This window comes from Perna viridis, chromosome 4 (assembly GCF_037379345.1).
Source record: "Perna viridis isolate PV_CMFRI_1.1 ecotype Kerala chromosome 4, ASM3737934v1, whole genome shotgun sequence".
Classification (NCBI taxonomy): Eukaryota; Metazoa; Mollusca; class Bivalvia; order Mytilida; family Mytilidae; genus Perna; species Perna viridis.
In genome coordinates, this window is record NC_142448.1 from 46,106,740 (window position 1) to 46,129,774 (window position 23,035).

The 23,035-nt window shown below is 32.1% G+C and overlaps 1 protein-coding gene across 3 annotated transcripts in view; it reads left to right on the forward strand.

The window, feature by feature from the left end:
• The window catches only part of LOC148620280 (uncharacterized), a 44,893-nt gene extending 25,061 nt beyond the window's left edge, over window positions 1-19,832 (forward strand). For all 3 annotated transcript variants that reach the window (XM_088581046.1, XM_088581047.1, XM_088581044.1), the window contains exons 9-14: window positions 1,160-1,234; window positions 4,810-4,910; window positions 5,244-5,371; window positions 8,856-9,011; window positions 15,390-15,617; window positions 16,175-19,832. In XM_088581046.1, coding sequence (XP_088437172.1) covers window positions 1,160-1,234; window positions 4,810-4,910; window positions 5,244-5,371; window positions 8,856-9,011; window positions 15,390-15,617; window positions 16,175-16,330 — 844 coding nt within the window. In that variant the 3' untranslated portion in view covers window positions 16,331-19,832. The remainder of the gene's footprint in view (window positions 1-1,159; window positions 1,235-4,809; window positions 4,911-5,243; window positions 5,372-8,855; window positions 9,012-15,389; window positions 15,618-16,174) is intronic.
• Window positions 19,833-23,035: the final 3,203 nt, after the last annotated feature.

Below are 23,035 nucleotides of genomic sequence, written 5' to 3' on the forward strand. Positions count from 1 at the left end.
TGAAGCAATGTGTTGGTTACCTTCAACCTTGACCTTATATTTCAAGGCCAAATAATTGATTTTTAAGGCTATTCTAACTTTTTAGTCTTTTGTCATAGGCTATGAAGACAATGCATTGCCTACCAAAGTGACATTTGACCTTAACCATTGACCTGAAGTTCAAATAATTTATCTTTGTAGCCAATATCTTGTCAGGGTCATAACCTTTTTATCTTTTGACATTGGCTTTTGTGGTTTGGACCATGACCTTTGACCTAAAAGTCAAAATGGGTTTTTAAGCCAATTTCTTGTCTTGTCCATAATTTTTTCATGTTTTTATAGTGGCATTTGATTTGGTATATTGGTAGATGATATGAAGACAATTTAGTATTGTCATTGCATATTTGACACTTAAGTGTTATTTAGTGCAGTAAAATAATTTAATTTAACAAATTAATACTGTTTTAAATAGGGGTGTTACAACTTTGAATGGCAGCCATTTTGATTTGAGGGACATCTTGGAAATTTTGAAACATGTTTTACATCCACTTTATACCAGTCTATGAGTGAGTTTTCTGAAAAACAGGAAAAAGCAATGAAAAATCACAATTTTCTCACCTCTAAAATAGAATTTGACATTTTGTCTGTGTTTTCGTCTACAAACAAAATGTGACTCTTGTAATATTGTCATTTATCTGAAGCTTCCAAAATTCAAAGTGTGTTTGAAGTATATCTTGGGAATATTGCATTGCATCTTTAATTTTGGCTAGAATTATATGTAGTATTATCTGTATACAAGATCACAAAAAATAAAATAAACATGGATTTTTCAAGTGTTTCAAGTGATTATCAAGCTAGGCAGAAAAGTTTTCCAAGTCTTTGTGAGAAAAAAAGATGAAGGTTTTGGGTTCAGTCCTTTGCCAAGTCAAACCAATGACTTTAAAATAGGTAGTCACTTCTTTTTAACCAAGTATGTGGTGGATATGGTGACAACAGTGGTTGACTTTTAATCAGAGTAATGTGTCCACTTAACCTATCTGCTGGCTCAGCCTGGTGAACTAGTTCAAAGCATTGTTTATCTGATTGTAAATTTGTTCTTGTCCTAAAATACGTGAAATATCTGTGATAGGTAGTAACCAGTTTACAACAATCAATAAAACAATTACACTTTTCCTTTCAGAGAAAAGAAAAGACAGGAAACAACCAAAATTAATGAAGACCTGGCAGCAGATAAATCTGTAGAAAATAAAATGATGTAAGTGACATGACATATAAAACTGCCAGACATTCATCCTCTATAATTGTTAGCATTCCCATGCTTTTAATTGCTTTTGGCAAAACTTTAATATAGATATGGCATATCCCAAAATTTGATTTCAGACTTCAGCAGTGTTAATTTCTTAACAATTTCAGACTGATGCATTATTAACTGCCTGTTTGATGATCATGTGAAGGGAGAAGCAGGGGTATTCTTTAGTCAGCTTACAGTTTATTAAGTTTAATATTATTTTTATTTACTTTATGTGGATGGTGCTTTGTAATTTTATCAGAATCAAGTTCAAATTTCATTGCTTTAACATTATTTTGAATGTTTTTCATTGAAATTCTGATTTTCATGAAAGTCTGTTTTTATGTTGAAATTGACTGACGAGGCAAAGGACAAAAATAATTATTCATCGTTTATATATGACATTATTGGTTCAAATGCTGTTGATGAGAGAGGTTACTCATTTAAACACATTTACAGCACACCAAATTTGCAATTTTTATAAAACACATATATTCATTTATTTACAAAAATATGTTGAGTAAATCATCAGATATTTTTGAAATTTAGGTAATTTTTCTTATGGACATTGCAGAGGGCCAAGTAGTTTTTGGTGATTTTTGCCCCATCCCCTTTTTGAAAATAAGGGGCTAAAAGGGGGAAAATAGGTACTGTCACTAGAATTGACAGAAATAGTTTATTGGCAGTCACAGTTTAATTATTCTGTTGTCAATTAATGTTCCTCCTGAAATTCATTTTTTAGTGATTTTTTAAGAATTCATTATAATGAGAATAGGTATGGTGAGTATGTCAAAAAGACAAAAACCCCAATGGGATGAAAATGTCAGCCCAAGGCCACCCTTTGGTTTTCCATGAGTGACAAAGAAATCCTCACATCTCAGGGGAGGCTGCGGCTGGCCCCAAAACATCATTATACACGGGTACAATGATAGCTTTGCCCCTATATACTCAAGTAACATAAAAATAAACTAAAAGTAAAAATGAAACCAGACATACAGAGGCCAGAAATTCCTGACTTGGGGCAGGTGCAAAAAAGGTGGTGGGGTTAAAATGGCAAGATCACAACCCTCCCCCTTTAAAATCAGGCTTGGTGAAAAAAAATATTACACAATTAAACACTCCTAAAAAATTAGTTCAAAAAGTCTGTGTCCCTTGTTACAACGGAAATAAAGAAACTGATTATAAATTACACTAATGTACAAACTAAGGACTACAAGCAGTGAACTGTCATGCCAGTTCCAGACCAGTTTAAACCTACGAAAAATTATGTCCAATTTTGAAAATTTTATTTTATTAAAAAACCCCTGCCTGTTTTTTTTTTTCAATTAAAAAGATTTTAGATATATCTTATACAGATAAACCCAAAAAATCAAGTATTTACTTCTGGTATGATTTTGTAATTTTTTTCTTGTCTCTGTTTCAGATTCAGATCTTTTGCAGTTTTCGAGTATAAGAGGCTTAAGTGAGCCACATCACTCCAAATTTTTTGACTTTAGGTCCAATTTTTGAATTAAGTTCATTAGATTCCCTACATGCCTTTTTCAATCAAATTTCAGATACCTGTTACAGTTTTTGAGTTATGAGAAGCCAAAGTAGGCCATGCCATGTCACAAACTTTTTTTATTTCTGGTCTGGTCATGAATTTTGTTTTTATTAGGTGTAGCTTCCTCATCAAAATCTTTCAATCAGATTTTATATGCATAATCTTATACAGTTTTCTATTTATAAGGACTGCTAATGTCTGTGTGTCTATCCTACTGTGGTTTTAGAGATGATATTTCAAGTGCTGATCAACCAAAGCAGAAAAATGTAAATGTGATGCTTTGGACAAAAAAGAACTGTGTCCTTAAGAAATGCCAATATTTAAAAAAAAGCCAATGCCAGGAATATGAAAAAGGACTGTTTAAACAATTTTTAAATCACATGATAATTTTGAACGGAATCAAAGTGAAAAAAAAGTTTCATTGTCAAGGACAAATTACCAGTTATTAATGCATTTTTTAGATTTAAAAACCATAAGTCAATTTAATTTGTTTAATTTTTTTTTAAAGACTATGTAGTCTCACAGTGTAATTGTTAAATGAAAGAAAAAGGCTAATAAAAAAAAAATAAAATGTTAGTTTTTTTTTCTTTATCATGAAATCCATCTGTATACTTGATTTTCTGTCCCTGAATTCTTCCTGTACTTTGTAGTTTTTTTTCATATTGACTTTTCACTAAACCTTTCTGTTACACAACTTGTTTACACCAAACAATGCTCAATGATAAAGTAAATAATACATGTTTTTGACCAACCCTGTTTTAAAACTAGAATTTCCACTTTGATTTTTACAAAACTTAATAGTTACTTTTTACCACCTTTATTTTGAGCTATTATCTATGTCATGCTGTGAGGAAGGCTATTTATACAAAAAAATAGAGGAAATTAAAAATTAAAAGTATTTCTCATTGAATTTGTTGGACACTTAAAGAATTGGAATGAGAATTTGTGTTTATAATGATCATTTATCATGCCTTTAAACTGGTATCATATCTACAGTACTTCCTATTTGCAAAAAAAAACTTTAATTTTCCTTATACAGTGGTAATATTTTCAAAATACTAAAATTTTCATCACATTTTTCTCAGCTACTAGCCGTGCAGGTCTGGATGTCAAATTAGTATGCCCGCAGCAACCACAAAACATAGTGGTACATGTTGGGAAAGATGCCATGTTCCTCGCGCATTAACGAACCCTGCTGTGGTATTTGATAGGAGTAAGAACTTTTGTGCTCCACCACAGGAGGCTAAATTGCCCAACCCTACCCCTTCTCTATATTTCCAGTGGCAATCAAAATTTGTCAACCCTACTAAACTTGTGTCACATCCCATCTTTCATTTCATCATCTATTCATGTTCATTTTATCATCCATTTCACTTTCATCGCCCAGATAAATCTGAAATATTGCCGCTTGGGGGTTAAACACCAACAATCAATCAATCTCAGCTACTATAAATCACAGGTTCCTGGTATTTTATACAAAGCTGTATTGTTGGACGCTTTTTCATGCTGATATGACACATACTTCCTGTTTTCCAAAGAGACTTGAATTTTTGATACATTTTCTTAGCTGTTGATGTACTAAGCTTCACATATGAGGGTTATATTATTGGATGCAATTTAAAACTCATCTACTTCTTGTTTGCTGAGAAAAATTTAATTTTCTTTATATCCAGATTGAAACCAAGGGTATCACTAGTGAGACATCATAGCTCACATTTTGCTTGTTTTTCTTGTTTTTTTTTTTGGCAAATAGCCAGTACACATTATATTCCAATATGCATGATGTAAATGCAATTCTACCTGAAAATGTACCTGTACTCATGAATGTTTTGACAATGAAATATGTTTGACCTGGCTACATGTAGAATTGCTAATACTGTTACATAATGACATACATTTAGTGCACATATAAATCTTTATGTAAATTAGTTTGTTGTCTCAAGGGAAATTATAGTATGTTATTTTTTAATAAGTGGTGATAATTTTGTATTATAACAAGGCGGAGTGATGGTGACACAAAGGCTGCTGAATCAAAGAAAAGAAAACTAAGTGCAGATTTAAGTCTAACAAAGTCACATTTAGACATTAAAAAAAGAGATGGTAAGCACTTGCTTATTTTTTCTTCATTTAGAGTCACCTTCCTGATAAGGAAATTTATTATTGTCATATACCGGTAGTTAAAGGATCAAAAAGTGTGCATTGGCAGGAAATTGTTATATTCATTATTAATACTACCATGGATACCAAGTACATACATCAACTTCAATTATCTTAGTTTTAACTGACATGCACTATAATGTCATTTATAAAAGAATTGTTTTCACTAAGTCAAATTTCACGAATCAGTGGAGGATGAAATTAATTCACTGAATAATTCTACCTAAAAAAAAATTATTTCCATCATGATTAAGACAAAATTTGATGTTGTTTTAGAAACCCGCCATTTAACAGATACTCAGTTTAGACTTGCAGATAATTCCCACACCCAAAGACAACTCAGTGAAGCTGCACAACATGCAGAGATGGATCTCAGAGCCAAACAAATACAACAAAAACTAGAGGTATATCACTGTTCTAGATTCTATGTTAATGTGGCTTTATCTTTTTTAAATGTACATCGGCTCAGCTTATAGAATCACTTCTAGAAATATAGAAAAAAACAGTTTTGAGTGTTATGTAGAAAATTCTCTGTCTCCTAGGTGTTTTCAAATCTTGTAAGGGCAAGTTTATCCATAACTGTTCAAGGAAGGTTGAGCATCACAGTAGATATGCGTACTGCCAGAGGACTGAAGGGAGATAATCCAGTGTTAGGCCAGACAAAAAGATATGTGTGGTTCTGATCACCTCATAGAATAAAACAAGGCAATTATTTATTACTCCACAAGTAGTAATTGTCAATATTCTCCCATAAACTAAGTTTTGGGGGTACATAGGAATCACTCTGTCTGTCTGTCCGTCTGTCTGTCCACATGTCTTGTAAGAGCTGAAGGAATTTTGAGGAAATTTTAAAGGAAGGTTAGGTATCATATGTAGATGTGCATGAAGGAGTATAATTACTGTTGGAGAGAGATTCCGGTAATCCAACTGAAGGGTAAAATCTCTTAAGGGCAACTCCTCCTATCCCCTTAAGGGATTTTGACAATATTTTATAGGAAGGTTGAGTATCATATGTAGATGTGCTTGAAGGAATATAACTACTATCCGAGAAGATAACCGCATTAAGGATTTTATATGTTTTTAACCTCACAAGTGCAACTCCTCCTTAACTGCTCGAGGAATTTTAATTTATCCTGCAATGAGGTAACTTGTTTTACCAATACAATTATATTGTTATTTTTTTTTTGCTGTATCCGTACATTGGCAGGTTATCAACTTTCTGGCTCCTCCTACTCACTTGAATAGCAGAACTACTTTTTTCTGGTATGCATAAATTAATCATAAACCATTGATATGTTATAAACAAATTATGATTGTGTATCTGGTTCATTTTTTTTTCACTGTTTTATTTCTTTTTCACACATCTTTAGCTGAATGAAATAAAACATGTTATGAAAACCTAAGATTGGTGGTGTTTGTGTTTTTTTTTTTCACTGTCATATATATGGCAAATCACAAATCTCTTCAGATTTAATTCATTTAATAAAATTCTTGAAACCAACTTAACAACATTAAAAATATTTGTATTTATAGTTAGTATTTTATTTGTTTCTTGGAATTAAATATAATTTTTTTCATTGCTTATTTTTTCACAAAGCTTTGACGAAATATATGGTGCAAAATAAATTTCATTGTTTACTCAGTAACATGCCATGCATATTAATTTTTTTTTCCGTTTAACAACCAGGGCTCCTCAGGGGAAATGTACACATGCACAAATCTATAAATATAACAGGATAAAAACAATATAGGTACATTGTCGAAAATTATGGAAGATATGTGTATTTGGCTTGGAATGGGGGAAATATTTCAGGGGAGCCTCACATTTTCTACCCGTTCCTTTGCCTCATTATATATCTTTAATACTTTTTGACAATGTACCTATATTGTATATGAATTTTTATACAAAGGTTGGGTGTCATAAGTAAATTTGTAAAAAGCAACATAATAACTGTTCCTCACATTAGATGATTTCTATTGATAAAATGATTCTAATGGCAATTCAGATTTCGATAGGTACATAAGAACCCCCTGTCTGTCTGTCCAAATTTATTTTCAGTGCAACTTATTCTAGACTGCTCAAGGGTTTTTAATGAAATTTTATAGCAAAGTTGGGCATCATATGTAGTTATGCATGAAGGAATATTACTGTTGGATGACTCTAAAGGGAGATAATTCAACAAGCTTTTTACATTTAACTCCATTTGAAGCTGGGAGTATTTTCTTTGTGAGCTTGCTCACAGTATTTCTATTTTGTTTTCTTTACTTAATACTGTCTTTAACTTCAATACCATGATGACTGAACCAAGCTCTTAGCTTAAAAAAAACGGAAGTGAATAATTGGTTGGGTTACAAGAACCACATATATTTTTTTATATGGTCTTAGGGTTACCGTAATATGATTTTTTATACAGTATTTTAAAAGTAAATTTAATTAAAATTGTTGACAAGGACCATTACAGTTCCACTGAACTGAAATCCGTTTGGTGACTTCTGGATAACAGTAGAGTAAAGAGAGTATTCTTTACATCTTAAATACCTCCATTTTAACAAAATCTTAGATGACATTTCTAGTCTCAATTAGGAATTTCACTGCTGGAATATGGGAACTATGGAGCATATTTCTCTTTTGGAATAAGAGCAAACTTTGGATCCAAAATAAGGGTTAGAAAATTACTGTGGTTAAAATTGTACACCTTACCATGCCAATCTTTTTCTACACTCTAGTGGGCCAGAATTTATCCCAAAATGACTCAAATTGAACACAGATAGCATAATCCTTTAATATCACCCTCTGTTATATAGTTTATCCTAGAATTGGTGACACTATTTTTATCTCATGTACACCAAAGAGCCTGACATTTAAGGGCACTACAGAACTGTTTAAGTATGTCCCTTATCTTGTCCTTCATCTCAAATTTAACAAAAGAGGAAAGGTTTTAATGAAACTCAATGAAAAATTTGACTATTTATACTTTGACAATTAACAATATCAAAATAAACAATTTTATATCCCCACTCAACAAGTGGGTGGTATATTTGTCTGTCTGTCTGTCCAAATTTCATCACAATTATCTCAGCTCTCAATGGATTGATTTATTACAAATTTCGTGTGTGGCTTTATTTAGATTGGGCATACCATATACATGTAAAAGATTTTGGGTGTTGCCCGATATCAACTTCCTGTTTCATGGGACTTTACCATTATTCACTATGTAGAATGGTAGAGAACATTTTCATTCCTAAAATCTCCATTCCCAATGGATGGATTGTTTCCAAATTTTGTGTATTGCTTTATATTGATGGGGCATACATTATACACAATATACACATTTTTTTCCAATATGAGCTTATTGTAAGATTGTAGGTATACCTAGCTAACTATGTTGTAGTAGGTTTGTTTTAAGTTTTTGAAAGTTATTTTTACATAACCAACTTCAAATTAGGACAGTTGGACTATTTATGCTTTATACATATAAGGGTGTGGCAATTAATGAAATGTGAAATTTGATTCCTTTCCATAGCTCTGTTAAAAACCAAAAACGATCTTAAAAGATACTTGTATTTAGCTTTTGTGTGTTTTGTGCTGTACTATTCAGTAAATATTGAGACGTTTTTTTGTCAGGTTTTTTTTTTTCATTTGCCGTTTTTCTATCAAAATATGCATGTATAAATTAGGTGCTGCTGAGAATGATAAGTGTTTTACACTGGCTTTTTCTAAACAGTGGAATCAAATAATCCTTTAAGATTCTTTAAAAGCAGTTTATTTATCTATCAATTGTCATGTTATCATAATCTCAATATCGCAACTCTAATAAGATTGATTGCATGTAATTTTCTCTCCAGGATATATCTACTATTGATAAGGGAAATATTTTGTTTTAACAGAGTCACAATGCCAGAAGAGTCCATTATATGACCTCAAACTTAAAGAATAAGAAAGAGAAAGAAGAAGCACAGCAGGTGGTTTGGGAAGCACGTTTTAAGAGAAGAAATGCAGAAGTAGAAAGAAGAAAACATGAAGATTCTCTTAAGTTTTTCAAGGTTAGAATTGTTTGCAATTTTTTTTTCCTACTCCACATAAACTTAGAAGTAAATAGATTCTGCCTAACTGTCTCTCTTTCCTGTCTGTCAGCCACACCTCTTCCTCTGTATTAACTTTACCATGAAACTAAGTCATAGAGCAGACTGACTGTTTGAGGCTTTAAACCATTTAATGTTTCTTAACAGAAAAAAACCTGGCTTGGCATAAGTGTCCCTAAATATTTGCTGGCCTGTCATGACACAGAAAATTTAATACTAAGAGTATAAATTCACCAAATGACCAATTGGCAATCCTATAGAATACTGAATCACCAAAAACTTATTTCTGTTGTCATTTAGTGATTGTTGTTTTAGACTTTTATCCTTATTACACCCCTGCGAAAATCCAATACTTGACAACCTATGATAACGGTAACTAATATATTTATTAGACAGGACTTTAATAGTACATGTATTCATATATTTAATAGTAAATCAGTCGTAAATTTTTAACTAATTATTCCATAAAGGCCTTGTTCATTCTATTAACCAGACCATCAGTTCTGGGGGTTTTTAATCCTTCAAAAAAGTGGTTCCTTGTGTCACCGGTCTATAGCTGGAATTTCCCTACTATTTCTAAACTATATACAAAAATATAATTTAAATCTAAATCCTTTTATATCATTCAATACTTCTTTTATAACCAGTAAATATGTTTCTGGCTATTATTCAGCTCAATAATATTCTACTATTTCTTCTAATAAAATTAAGATCTAGTCTTCAAAGTAACTGAAGATTTGAGGGACTCCTTTTTTGCCTTGAAAGATATTTAGTAATAAAATTCCTTTAGGGAATTAAGTTCTTGCAGTAATGTATCAAGATACATTAAATGTGTTAAGTATGTTCCAATTAACACATTTATCAATCAAATTCTTTATCCTATCATTAATATTTTATGATTATTAAACAGGCAGTGAAGAGTAGTGATCTTAACCAAGTAAAATTGGGGGGAAAATTCAAATTGATAGATATTGTCTAGTTTTGGAAAATCTTATGGTGATCAAGGAAATTATTTCTGTGGACTGAATTTGGTTTTATTTGAGTATAGGATAAGTACTCAGTTTAAAAAGCTTTTGAATTATTATGCAAATCAAGTTTTGGACAGGTTTAAAAATTTGGGCAAAAGGCAAAATGGAAAAATGTTTGTAAATGTGTGCCAAATTGTATACTGTTTAACTATTGATTACACTTACTACCTTACAAATCAGTATCAAAGATTGACATTCAGTTTCTACATATTAGGAAAAAAAGTTCTAAATGATATGGGAACATGATGTATGATTATAATTTTATTTTTACACCAGGTAATCTTTGAAAGTTTGTTCATGCTACAATTTTCTTTAGATTCAAAAACCTTCAGTACTAACAGAACTTTGATTCCTAATGTCCTTCACATATATATTTTGCTTCTCCAATTCTCATTGGTTAAAAAAAATATATAGGTTTTCTCTGAGTTTATGGTTAAACAAAATTGAACTTTGATACAATATGATCAGACGATAATCAAAAAGTAATAATAAGTTAATAATTATGACATTTTGATCTACTATTGGAAAATACTGCTAAAACATTTTACCTTATTTATCTATAATGGTTGAAAACATTTAATTGTGGCAGGTTTTGTAATGCATAACTGATCAGCATAGTGGAATGGACCAATGCCAATATTTTCATAAAGATCAGTTGATCAGATTTGGAGTTATTGCCCTTGAAAAGAAAAAAACGGCAACACGAGATTTATTTTGTAATATGAAAATGGGATGGATATCTAAGATGCTCTCTATTGATTAAATGATTCTTATGGGTATAGAGTCCAGCTTTAGAATGCTAAAAATACTATAATTGACAAGGTGAGCAATTCAGGTTCTCTGGAGCCTCTAGTTTTTTTTTTTTGGTACAATGTGGGAAAAAAAATTGGATTTCTTATAAAAATATCCCTGCCTAAATACAGGAACTTTAAGAATTATGTTTTGCAAATATTTCATATCATTTTTGAGATAATGAGGTACAAAGTGATCCATGAAGGCACCATGAAGCAGAACTTTGTATTTAAATAGTATTTCAAAATATTGTGCAATATTGCATCCAGACGAGTTGTTGTGTCAGTAATGAACTGAAAGTCCCTATGTTTAAGTCTGTCAAAACTAATACTTGCCCCAAGAGAACCGAGTTTAACTGTCTGTGGTTGTACCATGCTGCACATGGGGAAGTTTTGTATTCAGTTATTACCTTTGAAAGACAAAAAAGACTTTTTTACCTGATGAGCCAATCAGGCTTTTAGAACATCTTGTTAAACCAACAAAATGCTTTATTAAATTTGGCATTATATAGTGATCAGGATTTTCTTCTGTTCATTTGTCTTTTGTTAAACCAGAATTCCTCCTTAACCTCTTCATGGATTTTGGGGTTTTTCTGGATCAAAATATCTGATATCACTGGTTCTTCATGGGATTTACCCCTCTGTTTCTGAACACTATATAAAATATAGTCCATATGTATTTCCTTTTATTAGCTCTCCTGGCCCATAGGGCCATGTCAGCTATTGCCATTACTTGCGTGTCTGTTGTCCATCATTGTCATCGTCCATAAACTTTTTCAAACATCTTATCCTCTGTAACTCCTTGACAGATTTTAATTACCGTTAAACTTCGTTTGAATGTTTAACAATCTGTGAGAGGATTTTTGATCTGAGAAAAATGGCCGCTTTTACTAAAAAGAGACCATGTGATTCAAACAGTATAAATTTGCAAATAACTCAATAACTATTGGGTTATCTAAAATCTAATTGGGGATAAAATTGTTCAGCATGATGGTATGGGCCTATGCCGAAATTTTCAGGAAGATCCATCGACAGATGTTGTTAAGGGTCCTAAAATGGATTTTTTCCCCATATTTTACATTTCCAACTTTGAAACTCTTCTCCTCTGAAACTATTGGATGGATTGTAACCAAACATAATTGGTGTGAATGTTCCTTCATGGATCTGTTAAAAACTGATAGGGTGAAATTGATTAGCATGGTGAGACTGACCTATGCTGGAATTTTCATTATGATCTGTTGACATATGCTGGAGTTATTACCCCTAAAATGGAATACATGTATTTGCAAATACATGTATTTACATTTCTCACATTAGATGCTCTATATTGATTAAATGATTCTAATGACAAATCAGAGTTTGAGGGGTATATAGGAATCATCCTGTCTGTCCATCCGTTCATCCGTGTAGCTGTCCTGATTTTTTGTCTGTGCAACTCTTTCTAAACTGCATAAAGGATTTTGATGAAGTTTTATAGGAATTTTGGGCATCATATGTAGATGTGTATGAAGTAATATAGTTAGTGTCAGACAACACTTAAGGGAGATAATCCAACTGAAGGGTTTTACATGTTAAAACCACATTGCACAACTCCTTTTAAACTGCTCAAGGTATTTTAATGTATTTTTATGTGAAGGTTGTGCATAACATGTATATGTGCATGAAGAGTTTAGGAACTGTCTTAGGACTCCAAGGGAGATATCTAATTTAAGGGTTTTATGTGTTAAAACCACATTGTGCAACTCCTCCTAAACTACTCAAGGGAATTTAGTGTCATTTTATAGGAAGGCTGCCATTATATGTAGATGTGCATGAAGCAGTATAGTTTCTGCTGGAGGACCTTAAAGGGAGTTAACTGAATTTGTGGTTATATGTGTAACTTCATTTGAAGCAGGGGTATTTTCTTTGTGAGCTTGCTCACAATATTTCTAGTTTTGACTAGGTGAACAATACAAGGCTCTGTAGAGCCTCTAGTATTAATCAACATCTCTTTTGTAATGCTTTTACCAATTGATTTTATATTTTGTATGTAGTCTTAGTATGAGAAGTTACAGATTAAGATCAACTTTGGTTACGGTTGAATGATTTGTACGCTGATCACAGCCCTTGGACTTGGAAAATTTCAGTGAATTTAAATTTTTTGCCTTTTTTTGTAACACTTAAATCGATTGATTTTATCTTATGTATGTAGTGTTTCAGATTGAGTTTGACTTTGGTTATGGTTGAATGATTTTTACAGAAGTTATGGCCCTTGGGCTTCGAATATTTCAGTGAATTTACAGTCAGATTTTTTTTTTTTATGGGGGACATTGGAACGCTGTTCTTTTATTCAGCTTAATAATATTTTGTCATTACTACAAATGACTTCAAAGCAATTGAAGATTTGAGGGACTTCTTTTTTGGCCTTAAAGATGTTATGTAAAAATTTGGCATCAGGAAACTCTGGCTTTGCAGAAAGTGTCAAGAAAAATGTGTTAAGCATGTCCCATTTAACAAACTTATTAGTTAACTTCTTAATCATTTCATTTTATTTTAGGATTGAAAACAGGAAGTTGAGAGCAGTAATTCAAATAAGGATTAAAAAAAAAAAATACCTAACATTAATAATTGATAAAAGTGTGTGGTTTGGGAAAATCTTGTGTACATCTTAGAAATTATTTTCTCACACTGAAATTGCTTTTATGTGAGTGTAATTACAGTGTAGGATTATAATACTTTGTTAAAAATAATTTTAGATGTAATTACAAATTTTGGGCTGGTTTAAAAATAAGTGGAAAAGGTGATCAGTGGTATGAAAGAATGTTTGTAAATGTGCACAAAGTTTCATAATCTTCAGCTATTTATCTACAGATCATATCTTTGAAATCAGTATTAAAATTAACATTCAGTTTAAATATTTAAGAAAAAAGATTCAAAATTATAGGGGAAACACAAATTTAGTATTACATTTTTAGCTCACCTGGCCGTAGGCCACATTAGCTATTGCCATCACTTGGTGTCCGTCGTCGTCTGTCATAGTTTACAATTCTTCAAACATCTTCTCCTCTGAAACTATTGAATGGATTTGGATGAAACTTATGATGGTTGTTTTTTAGAGTATCCAGCACAAAATGACCATTTGGAAATTTGATTTGTTAAAAAACATGGCCGCTGTTACGAAAAATAGAACATAGGGATCAGACAGCAGATTTTTGCATGTATCTCCAAAACGGTTAGGTTTAACCATTAATGTATTCAGCATGATGAGATCTATCTATGGTCAAATTTTGATGAAAATCGGTTGACCCATGTTGGAGTTATTGCCTTTTTTGGACGTTTTTTTGCTGTCTTTTTTATGTTGTTACTTTCAAAAATCTTCTCCTCAGAAACTACTGTACAGAATTCAATGAAAGTTGGTATTTTTGTTCTTTAGGGTATTCATCCCAGTGGAGTTGCTGTTTCTTTTTAACATATACACTGCTTGAAACATTTATGTTTCCCATTTTAGTGTTTGTGGATCGTTTATTGTGCATTTACACATAATTTTGCAGTCGTTTAAATGCAAGATAAAAGCACTATAGAAGCATTCGTTTAAACACATTACAAGCGTTCATTTAAATGCATGATGGGAGCATTCGTTTATATGCACAATAGAAGCATTTGTTTATTTTTGTACTTTGATTATTTCCTTTATTCAACTGTTATTTTTTCCTATTATTAATTAACTCTGTTTTCTACTTTTTCTTTCTTCATTATTTGTTAATATTTTTGTTTTTCATTGTTCATCTGTCGTACTTTTAAAAGCATGCTAGGAGCGTCTTTCTGCTGTGCGTTTAAACACGCACTTTGAGGGGTCGTTTTTATGTGTTTAAATTCATGCTGGGAGCGTTCGTATTTTAAATGCATGCTGGGAGCATTCGTTTATCGTCTGTTTGGTGATCATTTAGCATGCATTTTGGTATCGTACATCATACCTATTCTCATTCAACAATTCAACATTGTTGCACCTGCTAATTTATTTTTGATCTTAATGTAATAAGTTTTCATTAGTGTAACATATGGAATTAGTCCTTTATATCAGGTTTGATTGTTTGTGGTAACCACTTTCTGTCCACAACTCCTCCAGAATCCTCAAACTTTATTTGATATTTGATTTGTTATTGTGAATAGCTATATTTGATTTTTATGTGAGGGAACTTGAGATTTCTATTACTTAAACATGGACTTTCCCATGGGCACCAATGATTGTACCCATTCAGTATATAGCAAACAATTCAGATATGATGCTTATGTGCATTGTGTTTTAATTTTCTGATTTGAATACATGGCTTTTTGGTGTATATTAAAGCTTTTGAAAGTACATGCTTGCATATATGTCATGTATGTGTGGGGGCTATCCATTTATAGCTATACATACACAGTGTTCTAGTTAGCAAATTATTGATGAAGAAGTATGTGTTTTATATTTTATCATTTGTTTTAAGTAAAAGTTTGTAAATAGTATTTGACTTTACAACAAAAGGTATTGTTTTAATTATCAGAAAATGGTAACCAAAGGAGAGGACCAGGAAAAAAGTTTATACAATCAAGTGAGAAATTCTGAGTATTCTAGACAAAAACAGGAACAAAATGTGAGACGACTGCAGCAACAATTGGCTGAACTGAAACGTAAAAATTCAATTAAGATACGACAAGAGCTATCAGAAAGACAGCGGCTTGAAAGGGAGTTAGAACAGGCATTGGTTAGAGAAAAGGGAGAACTGGATAAGGTATTAATTAAAATAAAAAACATAGGATAGTGCGAAAAAGGAATAAATGGAGGGACAGGCAATGTGCAAAAAATTTTGTTCATTTACCATTGTTTATCTACATGCAATTATTTGCTATGATTACTTTGCCCACACACTCAAGCATTTTAATTGATTGAAAAAAAAGACATTTTATTCAAAGATACTTATAAACAGTCATATACACATTTTGATCAGTCATCCAAGAAACCATTTACTATATCAAAAATTATGGAAGTTTTTTTGTATATAGTTCTTTCATGCTTACAGTAGACTACTCATTTCCCTGGTTTTAATAAAACCAGATTAAACTTCATATTGTAATGAATTATTTATTCATATTCAGACACATATAATACACATATTTAAACATACTTAAATGAAATCATTTGAATATATTTGTTCTTGTAAAAATATAAAGATCTGCTTAGTTGGGGGTTTATACAAGTTAGTTTCTGCTGTCTTATCTTTGGTTTTCCATGTGTTATGTTTTCATCTGTTTGTAGCACAAAATATGTAATGTATCTTTATTTTTCCAGGCACATGCAAACAGAGAAGAATCCTATATAAAGTTACAGAAACATCGTCAATACCTGAAAGAGGATAAATATCAATTAGAAGAGCATGAGAAGGAACATTTACGATTGTTACGTGTAGGGAATAAATCTGATAATTTGATGTCTGAAGTTTACTGATATACATGTTAAAGACAATCAGGGTTCTAAAGTTACTTATAGTTTCATAATCTGATCTTTTTATGCCCTCTGTTTACAAAATTTGGGTATATGGTTTATACTTCAAATCTTCATTTTGTGGCTTTCAGTTTTGGACCGGAGAAATATTTTGGATAGTGGAGTTTACCTTTGAAGATTTATGTTGTTTTGACTTTTGGAATTGCAGTGCCAAGCAGTAGAAATTCAAACTGTAAGATATAATCTTATAGATCCTCAACTGCCGTATATTATATGAGTATTGTAAGTGTTATTAGGCGTGGTATGTTATTTTGCTGCTGTTGAAATGTTTTAACTTGCAAAACTTTGGAAACTATTGATAAAAGTATTTCTGTGATAACTGGACTTGTTTGAGATCAACAAATGTAATTCGCTTATTGTTGTTTTACCCATTTTGTATTTTGTATCGAAATTGTACTGTTAACCTATTAATGATTCATATTGATATGCTAGTTCTTTGATCGGAAGAAAACAAGCAATAGTTATGTGTGTTCTGTGTTAGAGATTTATCCTAAAAATCCTTTCATTATTACTGCTGTTGCCAAGTCAAAAAGATGATTTGATAGTATTTACTGATAGAAAAAAAACAATTATTTGCCACATCTCAGTTCTAAAGCCTGAATCCTCCTGCCACATCTCAGTCTTTAAGCCTGAATCCTCCTCTACATCTCAACCTTCTAAATCCTGAATCCTCTGTCACATCTCAACCTTCTAAAGCCTAATCAGATAACTGGTGTTCTATGGATTGATATAACATGGACTTTGTAATCATTTATCAGATTAAAACCATAATTTGTCTTCTTTTTAAAATAGATAAACAAGCAGAGTGATTTGGACTTATATTTATATAAGATGTCTAACATCAGACATAGTATACTATAATAGTTATCATCCTGTTACACAAGTCACTACTAAGAAATTAAAATTTTGATCAAAACAAGAGCTCTCTGTCTTATTTTAGTAAAAAATAGTGTTGTTTTACCATTTGTAGCAGTGGTATTTATATGTATATCATAGCAACATGTCCTGTTTTGTTATTGTGCCAAACATTGTGTTACTGCTGAAATTATAGTTCATATTGCCATTTTGACACCCATTTAAAAATATTTACTGAAATGGGGAGGGAACACTGTAACTTACACAAAAATATATACTATTTTTTATTTCAAGTCTTCATAGTTTTTGATTCACTATTACATAATGTATTGATTAAGTTGGGCTTTTTATTGTGAGTGTCCTATGTATTATTTGAAATTGTTATATTCTCATGTCACCCGAGAAGAAGGTATGTATTGTGTTCATCATAGTTCATTTACATGGTTCCATTTTATAATGAATTGGTAACTGAACTACAGTAAAAAAAATTGTCAAAAAATTATGTATGATGTTGGAAGATGTATTATTTCAGCTGAAATTATTTCTATACAACACTTAAGTTTGATTGATTTACTGTAACCTTAAGTTGTGTGATGATATCTTCTCTAGATGGTAGCTTAGTTATGTTACATACAGTTTCCAGAGACTTTTTGAAGGTCTTTTTTTTAAAACAGATGTTTAATTAACATTTTTTATTGTGATGTTCCGTCCACTTGGTCAGGATTTTTTTTCTGATTAAAAATTTTACCAATTACTGTGATAGTTATGTATTTGTTAATTTTTATAATTGCTCTTTTAATGTGATATTTGTAATACTTGTATAAAACTTTTGAGCAATGTACAATTTATCATAATAAAAAATTAGTGGAAGATATGAAGACATTTCAAATTATTTGTTGTAATTCCAGTTTACATATTTTCATGATTTTTTTCAAAGTGGATCCTCTACCATCAACATCCAATGGCTTTTTATCAGATTTGGTATATTGGTAGTCCTTATCATGACCCTGAACACTATTTTTAAGGCCATTGGTCAAAAGGTGTGTATTGTCTGATAGGATGTATCAATTCATAGTTCACAGTTTGTTTTAACATTTTAGCACTAAGTAACTGGTCAAATTTCTTTTTTAAATGAATACAAAAATGCAGTCCTATTATGTTATGCTGCTGTCTTTTATGTTTTCTTGCTATTACTTTTGTTGTAGTTAACCAAATGTCATGAAATTTTTATATATCATTACTTGCTGCTAAAGGAAACTTGCTATCTAAAATGGGGTCAATGGTCCCTACTCTTCTATAAAAAGGTAGCCAAAAGGGATAAAATAGGTGTTTATTATAAATTGATGTAGAAGTTTGTGTCTCATTTGATTTTGAAATTTTTTCAGTCTAAGGGGTTCAAAGTGGGCCACACCTGAAAAAAATAAACTTTTATTTCTAGTCAGATTTTGAATTTTTATTTTCACACGGATTCTTTCTGATTCGGGTGGTTCAATGGATGGAAGGGTATAATGTGAGAACGGAATTTTCTAAACCTTTAATTTAAATGCTCTAATGATTTGACCACATGATTTAAAAATCTCTTGAGAGCCTCTAGTTCAAATCTTTTTCTTTTTTGGAATAAGGGGTCGAAAGGGCCAAACATTTTATTTTTAGAAGTCTGTATTTAAAAAAAAATCATCTACATGTAACTTTAAATTTTCTGTAAATTGTTCCTCCAAGGCATGTAAGAAGTATCTTACAATTTACTCTATCATTAACCATTTTTGAGATGATGGGATAGAAAGTGATCCATGAAGGCACCCTGAAAGCAAAACACGTACTTAATTGAATTTCAAAATATTATGCAATTTTATTCAAACCAGTTGTTGTGTCCATAATGAACTATAAGTTATGTTGAAGTGTGTCAAAAACCAATATTGTGACCACACTTACCCAACAGAGTTAAACTGGCTTTGGTCATATCTTGCTGTGCTCGAGGAAGCTTTTTATTGAATATCCAATGACAATTGATGTAGGTCTTAGAATTAATAACTGATTTTGTTTATTCTTGGTTTTTCAACAAACGTCTCATTTTCATATTTTTCTTATTCAAAAGTGTACTTTTTAATAAATCAAAATTGAGATATCTTAAACATTGTTCAAGGTCAAAGCGGGATAACTCATTTACTGCATTTTACACAAAACATGATTTTGAAAAAACTGCAGTTATACAGTGCATATATTTACATGCACTTTAATGCAACAATCCAAATGTTTATTTTTAAAATAAAATTTTAGAGTTCTTTTTAGATGCATTGAAAAGCCCCATCTTAGTTCCTAAGTTACTACAATAGTTTTTTTTATCAAAAGCTAAGCAAAAGTAGTTGTCATGCAAAATGTAACATTTGAAAGCTGTTAAAACTGAAATTTTAATAATTGGAAATGTGTAGTTAACAAACAAATTGATGTAAACCGTGGTATATTGATTTATTTTGTGAACACCTATTTTGCTCATTTATTTTCATACCATGTTATGTTTTTTGTTTAGTAAAGAGATATTTTGCACACTTTTTCATGTTTTATTTTTGTTTAATAAACTATGTGAAGTAATTATTATTTGTAATGATGTTAAGGGTATAATGTTTGTGACACGCTTTTCTGTCATCAGCCCGTCCGCCCCTCTGTCAGTCTTTTTTATTGTCATAACTACTGAATAGAACATTACAAAACAAAAAAAAAGGTTATGTTGATTTGTGGACATCAAAAATGCTGTATTTACCTTTAAAAAAACTTTTAGAGTTCAAGTTCCTTGGTCAATAATTCATTTTCATCTGATTTTCTTTGATGCTTTCATCGTGCCGTCATCGGTACATTCTCGAACTTCAATCCGTACTATGTAAGATTAAAAATACCTTATTAGTGATGACTAAGATTTTATCTGTAATTCACTAAAATAACACTTTGATTTGATATAGGGTTTCAGTTTTTACAGTTCCAACTGACAAAGTGGTTGGCAAGTTCGAGTTTGTAAGATTTATAATTACCGAACGGACCGACTAGTCAGTTCGAGTGTTCGAGAAATCCAAGGTTATTTATATTGATGATATAGGAGACAAATTTATTATTTTCAATTGTGTTCGAGAAATCCCGGGTGTTCGTGCCATCCGAGTTCGAGCGAGTGAAATTCGACTAAAACTTTGCTGGCGGAAAGGACACGATATATGCACATGTAGTAGTGCAATGCCACGTATTTTCTTTCCCTCCTATTTAATTAGATTTGTGCTTCAGTAGCGTGTTTGGTTACACGGCAAAATTGCCATGGAAACATGAACATACAAACAAAGATATCGTAAGAGCAAGGACACACGCTACGATACGACGACTTAGCAATGAGCCACATATGTACAAATACCGAAAAGGCATTTAGCACTTCATATAAAAGACAGGGATTTTGGTTAAAGGACCCGACCGATGTTAACCAATGACTTGCTACTTGTCGATTCAAGTCAGTTCTGTTTGACGCCACTTGCTCGGCGTTCATCATGAGTGCTACGTTACTAAAACACATGGACGATATAAACACAGATGAAGCAAGACCTTTCGAACTATTGGACGTACCCAACGATATCACTCACGAAAAAAGAAATCTACGTCAGTCAACACGCATATATGACCTACTCAGAATACATATCACGATTTCTATCTGAGCCAAGATATTAATACAGGAACTATGGAAACAGAAATTTATATGAGACAAACCCCTTTTGGTTGAGATACAAAATTCATGGAAAGAGTTAGCAACGGATTTTGAGAAAACAGAAACGAAGTTGAAATGACAATACATCAACAGGAACAAATCAACAATTACACGTACAGGTATTTGTTGACAGCTGTCTAAGAGCGAACGGAGCACCCGCTTTCTATTTGATGAAAAAGGATCATATTTAGTGATAGCGAAAATCCGTATGTCACCATTAAAACAGTGACTTTACCGCAATTGAAATTTTAGAAGTTCGGCTTGGAAGACACTTAGTTCAACGTTGGATATAGAAACAATTACGTACTGGTCAGATAGTAAGATTGTGTTACATTGGTTGACAAGAAAGAAACAACTGACGGAAATCAACTCATTGAAAGGTGCATGTCAATGGAGGTACTGTCCAACAACAACAAAAAACACGCCGATTTTTTAAGTAGAGGATTCAGGAGTTTACATTTTGGAGTTAACTGCTTAGGCCCCCGTCACACTGGGCCACGACCTTCATTTTGGTCAATCATAGTAGGGTTGTGCTGAAGTCGTGAGAGTGTACTAGGGTCATGTTAGGTCGGGAGCCGCCCTGACTGCGCTACGAATGTTTCGAACATTCTACGTCCATATCGCGATACCACTACGCTCAGTACGTTCTTCCTACGATCTACGACCTAACGACGATTTGAATGACTGAAGCTGTTTTGACGTCACACTAATTTTCAGAAAACGCGCTTTTTCGTAGGAAACCATTCTAGCCAATATAATAATAACATACATGTGATGTTTGTTTTTTTTTACAAAAATCCAAGACGGATTAGGGGTCACGGCCATCGCCAATATACATCACTTAAAATGCATGATGTCTCCATAGATGGTCTTCTTTCTTTCACACAAAAACTCCTTGGACTTCATCACATTCGAACCAGTTCTATTCTATACCTCTCACTAATCTACACTCCCTTTACAAAACAATTCTTGACACTCCTGTTTCTGAACCTAAATCATCATTATACAGACTTGTTGCCATCATTTTGGATATTGGTTTCCACAGACTCTTTAAACCAGTTTGTGTTGAAGGTCAAGATGAAGTACAATAATCATTTCTTCCACTACCGTTTGTTAACAAAGGTATAGATGCAATTAATTTGGCTAACACCCTCCATCACAAAACATCACGAACATAATTCCCCCGTATTTCAAAGACAACTCAACACCGATTATTTTCATTTTCCTATACTTCATCTATTCCATCCAAAATTATCAATTATAAAAGGCAATTGCAAGACCTCGAGATCGATGACTTCAAGGCTAAACCACTTGACAGTTCTTGCAAAAACTCTCCATTTAAATATGGTCCTTCCGGTCACGTCTCTGCGGGAAATTTAAACAAAATCGAAAAAGAATATCTTTGTATGGTCCTTTCTTAAGGTCCCAAGTACCACGAACCACGCTCCATAAATTGGAATTATAACTTTAAAGTTCTTATGGATGCCGTGGAGGAGTACACACACAAAAAAATTGATGAAACGAGAACAAGAAGACATTTATTCTCTGTAAGAATGGGTAAAGGCTATGAGGTCTTTAATTTAGAAACGTATGAAAGTATTAAGTAGGTCAATGAGGGTCAATGCTACATCATTTTTGAAAGACCCTGATGTCTACTATACATGACAAATATGTTTTCGAACCATCAGACAAAGCCCAAAACAACAATGTTTTTGTCTGCAAAACGTATTACATCCAATGTTTATTATCAGAGGTAGACGTAGAAAATAATAGCAGTAATAAGACAAATAGTGCCTCCAAACTCTCCAAGGAATAGATAATGGAAAAATCCTTTGGGCTCGCTTCCAAAGACGATGATTTTGATCTACCGTCTATGTACTGAAAATTCCTTAACTCCATAACATCCATAATCCAAACAAATAGCGCTACATAGCTGGATCTGCAAAATGTACCATCAAACCTCTTTCAAAACTTTTAACTTCTAAACTCGCAGCTGTCAAAGAGGGTTTCCAGTCTTATCACGACACATGTTACTCCGTAGTGGTATTCATTCAATG